Genomic DNA, 12,673 nt, shown 5'->3' on the forward strand with positions numbered 1-12,673 from the left:
ACAACAGTCCAAGAAAAACACCTGCCCGATTTTCTGCAACAGGATGCCAGGCTGGTTTGTTGACTCAATCCTATTTTTAATATCTTCCTTAGGTCCACTTACATACTCACAGGCCATCCCCTATGGTCCTGCATCAAAGAACCACATTAGCTTTGGGAATTTTCTGTATCCAAAGTGACACTCTAAACAATCAAAAGTGTCTTCCAGACTGGTCAGCAATCCTTTTATAGATGACCCAGCTCTCCTTTTACTTAACAATTTTAGTCCAAGAAGAAATTTACAAAAGATATAAAATCTCTGCCTTATTAATGCCCAAGCCTCATGGATAATAAATTTAGATCACAAGTCACTCCACATAAAGAAGGAAACTAAAACTTTTCAAGTTTTAGGCAACTCTAAGACTAGTTCAACTCAATATATACCTAACAAACAAGCTATAAACAATAATCCTACCCTAGGACTTCTTACCGTTATCAATCTAGCACCCAAAGCAAAACATAAACATTTATAAACTATAAAGATGCCCCCTTTTAACTGCCCAATCTACAGCTTAACACCCAGTAAGGTATAAAGGAGCAGGTTAGCACACCATCACCTCAACCTAGGTGGATGCCAACACATATAAGCAAATCAGGACCCTAAGTGGGTGAACAGACTCTATCTTTGATTAGGCAACCCAAGTTATGTGAAATTTGGGCAACCCTCCTAGCAATTGAACTGGTGCGCTTCTAGAATAATTTCAATTTTGGAACCATTTGCATAATCAAGTTGTTTCTGAAGTTGGATTAGCTGAGGGCTATAGGTTGCAATGATCTTTGAAGAGTCCGTTGGTGGTTCTTCTCACAAGTGCCCTAGGTGTGTTACATGTGTATAGGATTTGTAGTATCATAGAGGCAGAAACAAGCTAGCAACTGATGCATGGTGATCTTCTGCAGCTCTTTCAGTTTATAGGACTAACACTTTTGTGCAGGTTGCTGGTTGTGATAAAAAACCTGGCAGCTTCCATCACATCTTGCAGAAAACATAAATGTAGTGGAGGTGTGTCACCAAACTTCACAGTATTCAGAATTTGAATAAGATATGATATACATCATAGATATAATCATGTAATAGTGTAGGATACTAAAAAATGTGATATGTACAGTTACTGATTACAACATTTACCAAAGGACATAAAGTACTAAATGTTACAGCAGTAATCAAACTACCTCATCAAAGAACAGTATACATGGAGAGCATGTTCGGGCACGGCTGAATATCATTCTAACTGCCAGCTCGCTCTCACCAACATACTTGTTCAAAAGTTCAGGCCCCTAAATTTCAGCAATATAAAGTAGTCATATTACAAATGGAAGAAATATTTTCACAAAACTTTCGTATCATACTGTAAATCATCAAAAAAATAATTGGTGTTGTTGAACAAAGTTATAAAAAAAAAAAAAAAAAGAACCAAAAAGCAAACCTTGATATGAATAAAACTTGCCCCTGCCTCATTTGCTACAGCCTTGGCAATCAATGTTTTGCCACAACCAGGAGGCCCAAAAAGCAAAAACCCAGCCTCCAAGTTCACTCCAAATTCCTGAAGACCACAAATATATCAAGATAAAAGAGGATATACCAACCACCAAAGTCCATTTCAGTATTTAACATTACTAATAACAAGAATGCTAGTGAGTGACTATTAAAATGCAAACCCTACATTATTGTCATCCATCAAGTAAACAAATAAAAAGTCAGACCCGGATCAATATGATCATTTTCCATGCCTATCATGCATCACTGTCATCAAATAAAAATTCATGAGATGGTTCATGAATTTGTAATAGATCCATGGAGTACCTGATGAGAGGAGTTGGTGGTTGAGAAATAGAAAATTTGAAAGGAATTATTCCTATTGGAACCATTGACTGGTGATACCTGAATAACAATATTATGAATGACTCACTGTTCACTCGATTTCTGTTCAATAATAAGATTATGTAGGAGCAATGGCTAAGTGGCTCAAGACATAGCATTCGAACTGCTATGTAGGCTTTTGTATATTGAGGGTTCAAATCCCTCTCTTTCTGTTTCTATTAATTCACCAATGTTACCGACCACAATGTATCAAATCAAATGACAACTGATACCCTCATGCTGGCAATAAGACTTCTACTTGGTAGAAATTCTATTCTCAATCACATTACTGCGGTACGTACCGGAAAGAGCAAAAAGGGGACACCGCCGGGGGGGGGGGGATGAGTGGGGTGGTTGTGGGAACCACTGCTGTTCCATTTTTAATATGTGAATGAGAAAAATATGGATCAAGGCCCTTAGAAATATTCACTTCATCAAAAAGAGGATAAAATTCTCTGAATCTTTCTTCATTATTTTCATTAGGTTCAAGTCTAGTATTTTCAAATTGATCCATTTACTACCTAATTAGACCATAAAGAGAGTTTTGTTTGTTTTGCAAACAATAATAACAATGGGAGCAGTAATCATTGATGAGGACAATAACAAAAGATGTTCTTGGTGAAAATTACTATCACATCTTATTGGTTTTATTTAGCAGATGTCATTTTCTTGGAATGCAAATGTAGACTTGGGCATCAGCATTTCAATTCAGATGGTAAGCAACTGAAATTGAGTACTGGACTTTATGACATAGTTACATGTGTAGACAACCTTATAGAATACCTTCACTTAGCCACTAGTGACAGAATGCAAGAAGAAAATATGAGAACACTTTTGGGTCACCATCAATGTTTTTATTTGCATACAGAAAGAAAACTTCATTCAACTAAAACAACCACAATTGCTAAACAAGGCAATATGAAAAACATTAAAGAAAGTTATCGCAACATACAACAAGAAACCCTTACGTATCTCCAAATTCCCTGATGCTTTACATGCAATAAAATTCCAAAGATAAAAATTTACCTCATATTCCTCTGGGTGTTTTATTCGTTGAACAATATAGCGATCAAACTCTCTCCTCAATGACTTAAGACCACCAACATCCTCCCAATTAACATTAGGTATCGAGGAAAATCCTTCTCTTCTGGAAGATGGTTGAACCAGTTTAGCTGCTTCCTGCAGAAGAAAATGAAAACTAGGAAATAATGCATCTTATATTTTAAACAAATAAGCAGAAAAATTTCACAGTGGTTGATGGGAAGATGAGTAATTCCTTTACAGGTTAAATTCATAAACATCATATAGAGGCTGTAGTGCCAAGCAGACAGCTATAACAATGAAAGATTTCATGCAATACGCCAAATTATAAGGCAAACAAACTCAATATGTAAACACAGAAAAGCAAAAAAATGTTCACAAGGAATAAGTAAAGGAATCTAAGCAACATGAAAAAGCAGAAATACAGTTAAAAGATAGTATATCAAGCAGTTCTAACACAGCCAACTGAATATGGATGATATAAAGTGAAGGAGAAAAAAATCCATCATATGCATCTGATATAATCATCTCCAGGCATTTGCTTTGTTATGGACGTATTTATCTAGCAATGGACATTGAAGTCACCAAGGGGTTGCATAAAGATACAAAGATCTTTGGCATATCCCCACTGTGCAAGAAGATCTGTAAATTGCTAATATTACAACACAAGGAATCTATTAATTAACTGATGATTGTTGTAGTTATCATGTTTTTTTAAGCTTAAATACAAAGATGAAAAGAGTAGCACTGACTGAAGCACCTTTCACAATAACCTGATTGAACATCTAATCTTATTCTCTACCAGTTATAGCCATATCCTCTTGAAAGAAACTGGTCTGAAAAGCAAAAAGCAACAAGCCCCTATAAATATCTTCCAGGTTCTCCATTCCCATGGCACCCACATTCCCCAGAAAACACTGATTGAAAACTTGAGATTCCAAATTTGTTGGCAAAGTTTTCTTCCTTCTCGCCCTTTTCAACTCTTTTAATTTTGTACTGGAGCTTGCAATATAATTATCCACAATCATGTGTAGGCTATTTGAACTCTGGGTTATGTGAATCAGGGTTAGATCTAGAAATGGATTTGTTCTCTATTTCTTTAATGAGACAATCACTATAAATGTTATACCTTCATTTGCAGATCTACCAAAACATGGTTGACGCATTAGAAAACAGATGATTTCATTGATGTGTAAAACAGAAACAGGTTGACGTGTGTGTAGAGCACTAACATGTTGACATGGTGTCCCTAATGTAGGAAACAGTAACGAGTTTTGAAACATAAGGGAAATAAACAGAAGTTGACATGTTGTTTGCCATATATCCAACACTTTTAAGGACCTGTTGATTCTTCTATGTCCAACACTTGTAAGACAGCTATTCCTTTTTGAAACTTACAGACATTTCCCTAGTTATTTCTGAGACACTTCCAAATTTATCAGAAACCAAATCAATCTATTTTCCTGAATGGGTCTTCCAAGAAATGCCTAGTTGCATGTGTAACTCTTTCTAGGCAACTAAGATAATATAATGACAGCCTACAGAACGAGCAGGAAATAGAAATGCCATCCTGTTCAAGTAATAGTTATTATGTATCAAAATATAAAGCAACAAGTGGTAGAAACTAGAAAGAGACAACTATGCCATGAATCTGCTGACAACAGGGAAAAGACCACACTAAAATAGGCTATAGCACAACAACAAGGGCAATAAAGTACACTTCCCCACAAAGAACATGGATAATTGGATATGCAAGTAATATAAAAACAAAAAGAACAAAAAGAAATTTGGGTAATGAAAAGAGGAACAAGATATTGTTGCTTCCATAAGTATATAACATCATTTGACTATCCGTGAAATTATTGATGATCATATTAAAAAAGTTCTAATTAATCAAATATGAATGAGGACACTCATATATCACAAATAAATGCATGCACATGCGCAACAGCATACACGACATACTCACCCACAGACACAAAAACACACAGAGAGACGGGAAAGGGGGCTAGTTTTAGCAGATTACCTCGAAATCAGCCATTGTAATACTAAGGCTCTCCATTTCTTCAGGGGCCCAAGGTTGCCTCCACCAGTCCTCAGTGTTCTTGCTTTTAAGCTCAGAAGAAAGTTGAGATTTTCTTCTATCTATTATTCTCTTCATTGCCAGGTTTCCTGCTTTATTCACTAATGCTGCCAAATCAGCTCCAACAAAACCTGGTGTGGACCTTGCTATTTTGAAGAGGTTAAATTCACCTTCAAGTCTAAGGTTACGAGTGAGAACAGACAAAATCTCAACCCGTGCATTTTCATCAGGGACACCTAAAATGATCTCACGGTCAAACCGCCCAGGCCTTCTTAGTGCTTGGTCCACTGCATCTGGTCTATTTGTGGCTCCAATTACAAGAACATAGCCAGGTTTTTTCTCAGATGCTTCTGACTCCAAATTAGCATCACCTGATCTAAGTGTCTGGTGGGACTCATCCATGCAAGTCATTAACTGTGTAACTATCCGGCGTTCCATCTCCCTCTGCAGGTTCTCCCTCTTGGAAGCAATGGCATCTATCTCATCAATGAAAACAATTGAAGGGGCAGTTCTATATGCCTTCTTGAAAAGGTCACGTATATTTTCTTCTGAAGCACCTGAAATAATCATGTGTAAACAAACATTCAAAACTTGAGCTTGCTGGCAATAGTATTTTGAATGGAATGACCAAGACGAGGATCCAGTAATAAAGAAGATAAACAGAAAGACATAGCAAAAGAAAAAGAGTTGGAGAATCATTCATCCATGGGGGGAACATGAATAATTCGAGGCTTAAATAACAATTTACAATATTATGCCTACAAAAAGGTAAAGAAAAGGTTCAAGTAATTAAGCAGTTAGTTTGTGGGTGTTTAAAAAAATCAATCTCAAGATTCACTGTCATATATCTATATATAAAAATATCAAAAGCAGAAAGTTGAGTAACAATACCAGGTCACGTAATGGGCCAGGGATTTTATCAAGTAGCACAGAATTCTATTCTAAATCCAAGATGTATTCAGATAGAAAGGTAAAAATGACCTACAGTCTTGCAATATTAGCTAATTTTTATGCCTCATTATTTCTCTAGGCTAAATCATACATTTCAGGCATGACTGTAATCTTTTAACAGTATTTTTGCAGCATTATTTAATTTTTTTAGCAACACAAGAAGGATTTTTCTTAATGTTCTGTCCTCACTGGTGAGTAGAGGGCTTGGCACCAACATCATTATACCCCATTTTCTGCCGATCTTTAAGTAGTGGAATTGGTGCTTCAACAATATTATCATTTGTTCTTATAGTTATATCTGCAGTGTCCTCAGTGATGGGCTACAGTAATCTATATCATGATACTAGTTGTCCCGGATCAGTTAACCCTCTAAACCTTTATTCGAAGGCCTAACCAATTGCTTGTCCTCCAAAAATCAAACAAACAATGGTTAGGATAGGCAACTACAACACCACTTGAATTCATGATTACAAGCCTATCATTATGGTGATTGGTGGGCCATGTACTAATAATCATAGATCACTTATCATGGTGCTGGGGAGTAGGCTGTTTATCTGATGTGCAGCTAGGGTATTGATCATCCAAGCTCAACTAGTTTGCAGTCGAAGTCATGCATCATAGTTGCATGGTATTATCTCTTAAATTATTCATCTCTGAAGGTGAATCTTGGATACAGCCTCCTAATGTCATTCAAGCACAGTCCACAACCATCTGTCATGGGTACTTAGCTTGTCCTGAAGCACCAAACCAAGCACTTGTGACTCGTGAGAGTTTACGAGCTTACAATATTGAAACTAGCAACCATTGCTATTTTCAATATTGTAAGATCGTAAACTCTCACGAGTCACAAGTGCTTGGTTTGGTGCTTCAGGACAAGCTAAGTACCGATGAGGGAGATTCTGCGGGCGGAGAAGATCCTCATTGAGGGAAATTCTACCATGTTATCGACTAGATCCGGGATGACACGAAGCAGTTGAAGATTTATCCGCTCCTCCGTGACATCTGGACTTCCCTATGTGACTCCATCGTGGTGTATGCTCAGTATATCTTCCAGGAGGCGAACAGCAATGCTGTTTGGGTTGCTTCTTTCGTTGCTGAGCATACCGAAGACTAGACAATAGGGTCAGGTGAGCCCTGTAGGACATTTTATCTTTTGACTTTATGGGGTATACTCACACTAGAGTGGTGTGAGCCCCATCCCCCCACCCCCCCCACCCCAAAGAAAAAAAAAAAAAAACAACGGTATTTCATGATAGCATTGCATTTCAGTTAAGCCCTCATTACATGCTAAAAGAAATATGACCAAAGTTCATATTGCTTGTATGAAATCCCAATATGTATCGTTCTCCATGTGCTTATATCATGAGTAAAAAATCCTTCATCTTGAACATAAAACAAGTAGACTATTTGCTAACTTAGGTGACTAAATTGATAGAAAGAGTATGACAGAAAAACAAATTGCAACTGGATCTTACCAGAGACACCGGAGACCACTTCGGTCGCAGAGATCTTATAGAAAGGAACACCGGTCTCGTTGGCGATAGCATGCGCAAGCTTTGTCTTGCCACACCCAGGCGGACCATGCAATAGAATCCCGGCCATTGGCCTCACCCCAAGCCACTTGGGTAGCTGCGGATGGCACAGCGGCACAATCACCTCCATCATTAGTTCCTCCAGCACCCCCTTCATCCCACCGAGATCCCGAAACCTCGGCCCCTGCCTCCCTTCCTCCCCATTATCTACCTCACCTCCACCACCCCTCCCCTTCTCAACCACCGGGGTCTCGACCCCACTACCTCCTCCACCCCCATCAACCAATTCCACATTCCTCGGCTTCTCCGCAGGCACCTCAATCTCCATGTTATCCTCCTTCCCGTCCCCCGGCTTCACCCGCTTGCCGTAACTATCGCGGAGAAGCGACTTCGTTAAATCGAACTCCGGCTCCATCTTGGCCTCGAAGGCGGAGTCGTCGGAGGTGGAGGTCGAGTCGTCGGAGGAATCGGACGGGCCCTGTCGCTGCTGCTGGAGCCGGCGGCGTAGGTGCTCGGACTCCGAGCGGAGCAACCGCTGCTCGGAGAGGTCGGAGCGGCCGGGCCTCTTGCGAGAGGAGGGTGCATCGTCGTCGTCCTCGTCCTCGTCCTCGTCGGCGGCAGGGCGGCGGCGGAGGGAGTCGAGGGTGCGCTGTACGCGGAGGGTGAAGGGCTGGAGCTTGATGCGGGCGTAGTCGGGATAGTGGGAGCGGAGGTGGTGGACGACGGTATCGACGTCGAAGGAGGAGGGGTCGGAAGGGAGCTTCGAGGAGGCGATGCGGCGGAGGAGGACGGAATGGCTGAGGGCGGCGAAGGAGGAGTTCGGGGACCGGCTGCCTCGCCTCATCCGCTTCCCCATCTCTCCCTCGCTTGCTCGCTCGTTCTTTCCTTCTTTCGCCCTTGCTGTCTTCGTGCACCGGAATTTGAACAAGAGCAATTAGGGTTTATGAATTTCTCAAAGTTGGACACACGTGTGTGTATATACATACGTATACATATACATACATGCATACATACATATGTGTATTTATATATTATGTGTGTGTATTGTGTGTGTATATATATATATATTGTGTGGGCATACTGGTGATAGGCGATAGCCCTGCTCTTGGAGAAATACCCGCGCTTCTCTCCCAAACCCTAACCCTAGCTCCACCGAATCCGCTTGCTCCCTTCTTTGATCATGTCGCACTTCGGCCGATCCGGGCCGCCGGACATCAAGGATACCTACTCGCTTCTCGTCCTCAACATCAGCTTCCGTGAGTATCCTCTCTTTTCTCTCCTCTTTCTGCTCTCCAGCTCGTTCTGATTGTCTTTTTTTGGGGTTCATAGGTACCACCGCGGATGATCTCTTCCCTCTCTTCGATCGATATGGCAAGGTGGTGGATGTCTTCATTCCAAGGGACCGTAGGTGTGATAATGCTTAAATTTCTCTAGGGAGATTTCCAGGTTTTCGTGTTGTATTTTTGCTTATGTTGGTTTCTCGTGGGCATGGAGGACTGGGGATTCGCGGGGATTTGCGTTCGTGAGGTACAAGTATGCTGATGAGGCTCAGAAGGCCGTGGACAAGCTCGATGGCAAGTTTAACTATATTTTTATAGCTCCGCTTTATAAAAAAAAAATATAGTTCTTGATATGTGTTGTTGTGCGGTAGAAATTGATATTTTTACCAGAGAAAATTCTGATTCTTGGTCTTGTTGTGCTGATAGGGCGAAATGTTGATGGTCGAAACATTATGGTTCAATTTGCGAAATATGGGCCGAATGCTGAACCTATGTAAGTCAATACTTGGAACTTGGATATTGGATGTTTTACTAGATATCAAAATAAGTTTAGGATCATCACTTAAATCGTGGCACATTTTCTTCTTCTTTTGTATGATATTGATTATCTTTTTCTTTTTGATTCATTCTTGGTAGGGTAAGGAAATCGTTAGGTGAGATTTCTGTGGTATTGAAAGCTTGTGATAACTGCTGCAAATATTTGACATATGTTGGTTCTCTTAATGATGTCTAGGCAAGTGGGTTTTTTTTTTTTTTACCTTTTTTCTTTTGTTTTGGAGAATTATCGGTCTAACATTTTGATCAGGCATTTTGGACCTGAATGGGGGCCTCACTCGTGGATAATGAGAATCACAACCTTATTCCAGCATTATATATTAGGAAGATAATGTTAGATACTTCTGGTTGTAGGCATTGATGAGAAGATTATTTGCTATTTTTTGCAATAAGTAGTAAAAATTTTCAACTCATGCTTTTCACCTTCTACTGGAGCTTGCAAATTGCCAGTTTAGCATCCAGATAGTATTTTAAACTTCCAGTATAGGGTTGAACTAATTCCTGTTGACCAAGAGTGGTCTTACCTTTGCCATGGTCAGATTCATCTCATTGGTTGGTTCTCCCTAGCTGTTGACCCTGTAGAACATGGCCAACTGTCCGGTGGAGTGACACTGATTGGTGGAGCATGATTGTCTATTGGATAACTTTATGGGAAGGGGCTGGGGATACTTACTGAGGGGATCAAATTATTGGGCTTGGGCTGGTTATCTTGTTGTGCACATGAATAGGTTTTCGGCTGTTGTGATTTATTTCTTAAAAAGTTGAAAAATATTTTAAACGGTAGAATCCATACAAGTTGGGCTTATTTGGACCTTTTAATGTTATATTTGGCGCCATTTTTGTAAGCATTTTCACTGTAATTGTTTGTCTTTTTTTTTTTGTTGAATTCTTTTTAGCACTACACTTGAGACTGCCCCTCATCTTTGCTTTGCAATCTACATATGCATACAATTATTATTTCAATGTTCTGGTTGACTTATTTATATGAGTTTTTTGGATTGCTGCTTATGGTCCTTTTCAAATTCCTATTTGCAGTCATAAAGGAAGAATTGTAGAGGAGCTCCCAAGGACAAGGGGCAGGTCAAGAAGCCGTAGCCCTAGGCCAAGGTAAGGCTTCTTTTTCTTCTTCTGTTCTTTTTTGGGGGGGTGGGGAGGGGGGGGGTGGGTTGGGGTACATTTTACTGTCTATTCTGATATGCATTGAAGATGCTAAGCCAGATTGCTTATCAATATCAGCATGTTGTTTTCCCTTTTTCTCTGATCAGGGCTGCAAGTGGGGCAGGTTGTGTTGGGTTGAGGACAACCATTGACCGATCCAATCTTAACTAAATTTGGATCAGGTTGGATTGGATTCGATGGGTTAGGTTGGGTTGTATAGGTGTAAGACTGGGGGAAGCTCTTGAACATTTTTGTTAGGTTACTACTCAGTTGGATTTTTCTTGGATGTGGTTATGTTATTCTATAACTCAGTAGGGTAAATAAAATATAAAAGTATTTTATATGAAGCATAAATATAATTAATTAATTATTTACTTATTTATTTATCTGGTTGGGTTAGGTTGAGCCAGGTTTGGATTGGGTTAGGATACATTCTGGTTAAGATAAGCTCAACCCTAATCCAACCCAACCTGTGGTCAGGATGGAATTTTTGAGCCCAATTAAGTGTTTGGTTTGATGTAGATGGGTTCAGGTTGAGCCAACTTCCAGACTGTTTCTTTTTGGTTTTATCAAAATTGATTTCACTTAATGCATCCCCAGCATCGTGAGAAACATATTCAATTTTAACTGAATTGCTTGTATGCTGACTAGCTTAACATTTCAGAGCTCTTTTTGCCCTGTTCAGCCTTGATGCTGACATGGCAGGAGTTGATAATATTTTTGGTGTTGTAAGACAACTTTGAGTCATAAACCATAAAATCAAAATTCATGCTAGTAAGATGTTGCAAACATGTTGACAGCACTAGGACACATACCTTATCTACTTGGCACTTGAATGTTTATCTTTAATCACGTGTTCTGCTGTATAAATTTATGGATCCATCTGAAGAATTTTGGTGGGGATGAGAGTTAAATTCATAATAATGTTTGATTTGGTTTTGCATTTGTGTGCACAAGGTGGTAAATTTCTGCAGCCTCATAGATACATTATTGTTCTTAGCAAACCTCAGGTTATAATTTTTTTATGCATAGATCAGGTACAGAGATGGTTATCGAGACAAAATTCATAGGAGGCGAAGCCGTAGTCGAAGCAGGGAGCGTTATGAGCGTGACAGGTACCGTGAGAGAGAAAGGGATTATCGCCATAGGAGCAGAAGTCGCAGTCTAAGCCCTGATTATTATAGAGGCCATGGTAGAAGGTCAGATGGCGATCGAAGGAGAAGCAGGAGCCGCTCTTATGACAGGTAGCATTGTTGCTATATCCTTACTGCTTTAATGCTTCCTGCATCATTTGCCTGATCTACTATCTTGGACAGTGCATCACCTGATCGGCATAGCGATAGCCCTCAAAGGAGTCCAACACCTCGCAGGAACCCACCTCGCGATAAAAGCCCTGACAAAGGTAGCCATGGTGCACGCTCTCCACCATCACGAAGTGTTTCACCCTATGGTCGACGTGCAGATTCCCGGAGTCCATCTCCACACGGTTCTGATCAGGTACTTAACTTTATAGTTGTTACAAAGTTATTATATCTTGCTTTGTTTTGATGTATCTATCTATTTGTCTGATTAATTTTTCATTTGGGTTGATTGGCAGGATTGATGGATCATGTGGATTGGTTGGAGATCCCCTTACAGCTCTGCTATAGGCATATGCTATAAAGGAGGATCTTTATGAACTGCTGTGATAGCTTTGGTTACCCTGGACTCCTTTTTAAGGTTGCAAAATTGTACTTTGCTGGTTTATCGTGGTTTCTAAACTATGCCGTGCTTGTGGCGTTGAAGTAGTATATAGGCTGGTAGTGTTTGTTACAAGTCTACTATGATCTATATGAACTTTTAGTAATGCATATGTCCTCCTTTTGCCCTTTATTATAAACTCGTTTTATGATAATTTAATATAACTTCACTTATGATAGGCCCTACTGTGCATTTTTCTAGTTTACTGTTCGTGAAAGGGTTGTTGTGGCTTACCGGCAAGATGGTTTCAAATGGATATGTCCTTGCTGATGATGTTGTAGCCGATGTTCTTTGTTCTTGATGATGATGTTGGTGATGATGCTGATGGTGGTGACGATGTTGTTTGTACTCCATGATGATGGTGATAGTTATGCTGATAGTGATATTTTGCTGACCAACATTCTAGAAACGAGCCCTGGACTGATACCAGTTCTCTA

The 12,673-nt window shown here is 39.9% G+C and overlaps 2 protein-coding genes across 2 annotated transcripts; one reads left to right on the forward strand and one right to left on the reverse strand.

The window, feature by feature from the left end:
- Positions 1-669: 669 nt before the first annotated feature.
- Positions 670-8,419, reverse strand: LOC140854022 (cell division control protein 48 homolog C-like). Its single transcript, XM_073249252.1, has 5 exons — positions 7,447-8,419; positions 4,964-5,577; positions 2,923-3,075; positions 1,463-1,579; positions 670-1,313 (listed from the first exon to the last, which is right to left on the reverse strand). The coding sequence occupies exons 1-5, from the start codon at positions 8,357-8,359 to the stop codon at positions 1,200-1,202; spliced, it is 1,911 nt and encodes a 636-aa protein (XP_073105353.1). The 5' UTR covers positions 8,360-8,419; the 3' UTR covers positions 670-1,199.
- Positions 8,420-8,573: 154 nt separating this feature from the next.
- On the forward strand, positions 8,574-12,409 carry LOC105058417 (uncharacterized). Its single transcript, XM_010941344.4, has 8 exons — positions 8,574-8,759; positions 8,833-8,911; positions 8,998-9,077; positions 9,210-9,276; positions 10,374-10,445; positions 11,534-11,740; positions 11,813-11,993; positions 12,094-12,409. The coding sequence occupies exons 1-8, from the start codon at positions 8,684-8,686 to the stop codon at positions 12,097-12,099; spliced, it is 768 nt and encodes a 255-aa protein (XP_010939646.1). The 5' UTR covers positions 8,574-8,683; the 3' UTR covers positions 12,100-12,409.
- Positions 12,410-12,673: the final 264 nt, after the last annotated feature.

This window comes from Elaeis guineensis, chromosome 15 (genome assembly GCF_000442705.2).
Source record: "Elaeis guineensis isolate ETL-2024a chromosome 15, EG11, whole genome shotgun sequence".
In the NCBI taxonomy this organism is placed as follows: Eukaryota; Viridiplantae; Streptophyta; class Magnoliopsida; order Arecales; family Arecaceae; genus Elaeis; species Elaeis guineensis.

What these genes read in the sequence shown, in the direction of transcription:
- LOC140854022 (XM_073249252.1), bottom strand. Translation starts at nt 8,359, where the DNA reads ATGGGGAAGCGGATGAGGCGAGGCAGCCGGTCCCCGAACTCCTCCTTC. An exon ending in AGTGGTCTCCGGTGTCTCTG is followed by an intron (nt 5,578 to 7,446) that starts GTAAGATCCAGT and finishes TGATTATTTCAG; the next exon opens with GTGCTTCAGAAGAAAATATA. An exon ending in CAAGTTTTATTCATATCAAG is followed by an intron (nt 1,314 to 1,462) that starts GTTTGCTTTTTG and finishes GCTGAAATTTAG; the next exon opens with GGGCCTGAACTTTTGAACAA.
- LOC105058417 (XM_010941344.4), top strand. Translation starts at nt 8,684, where the DNA reads ATGTCGCACTTCGGCCGATCCGGGCCGCCGGACATCAAGGATACCTAC. An exon ending in GGCCGTGGACAAGCTCGATG is followed by an intron (nt 9,078 to 9,209) that starts GCAAGTTTAACT and finishes TTGTGCTGATAG; the next exon opens with GGCGAAATGTTGATGGTCGA. An exon ending in GGGCCGAATGCTGAACCTAT is followed by an intron (nt 9,277 to 10,373) that starts GTAAGTCAATAC and finishes TCCTATTTGCAG; the next exon opens with TCATAAAGGAAGAATTGTAG.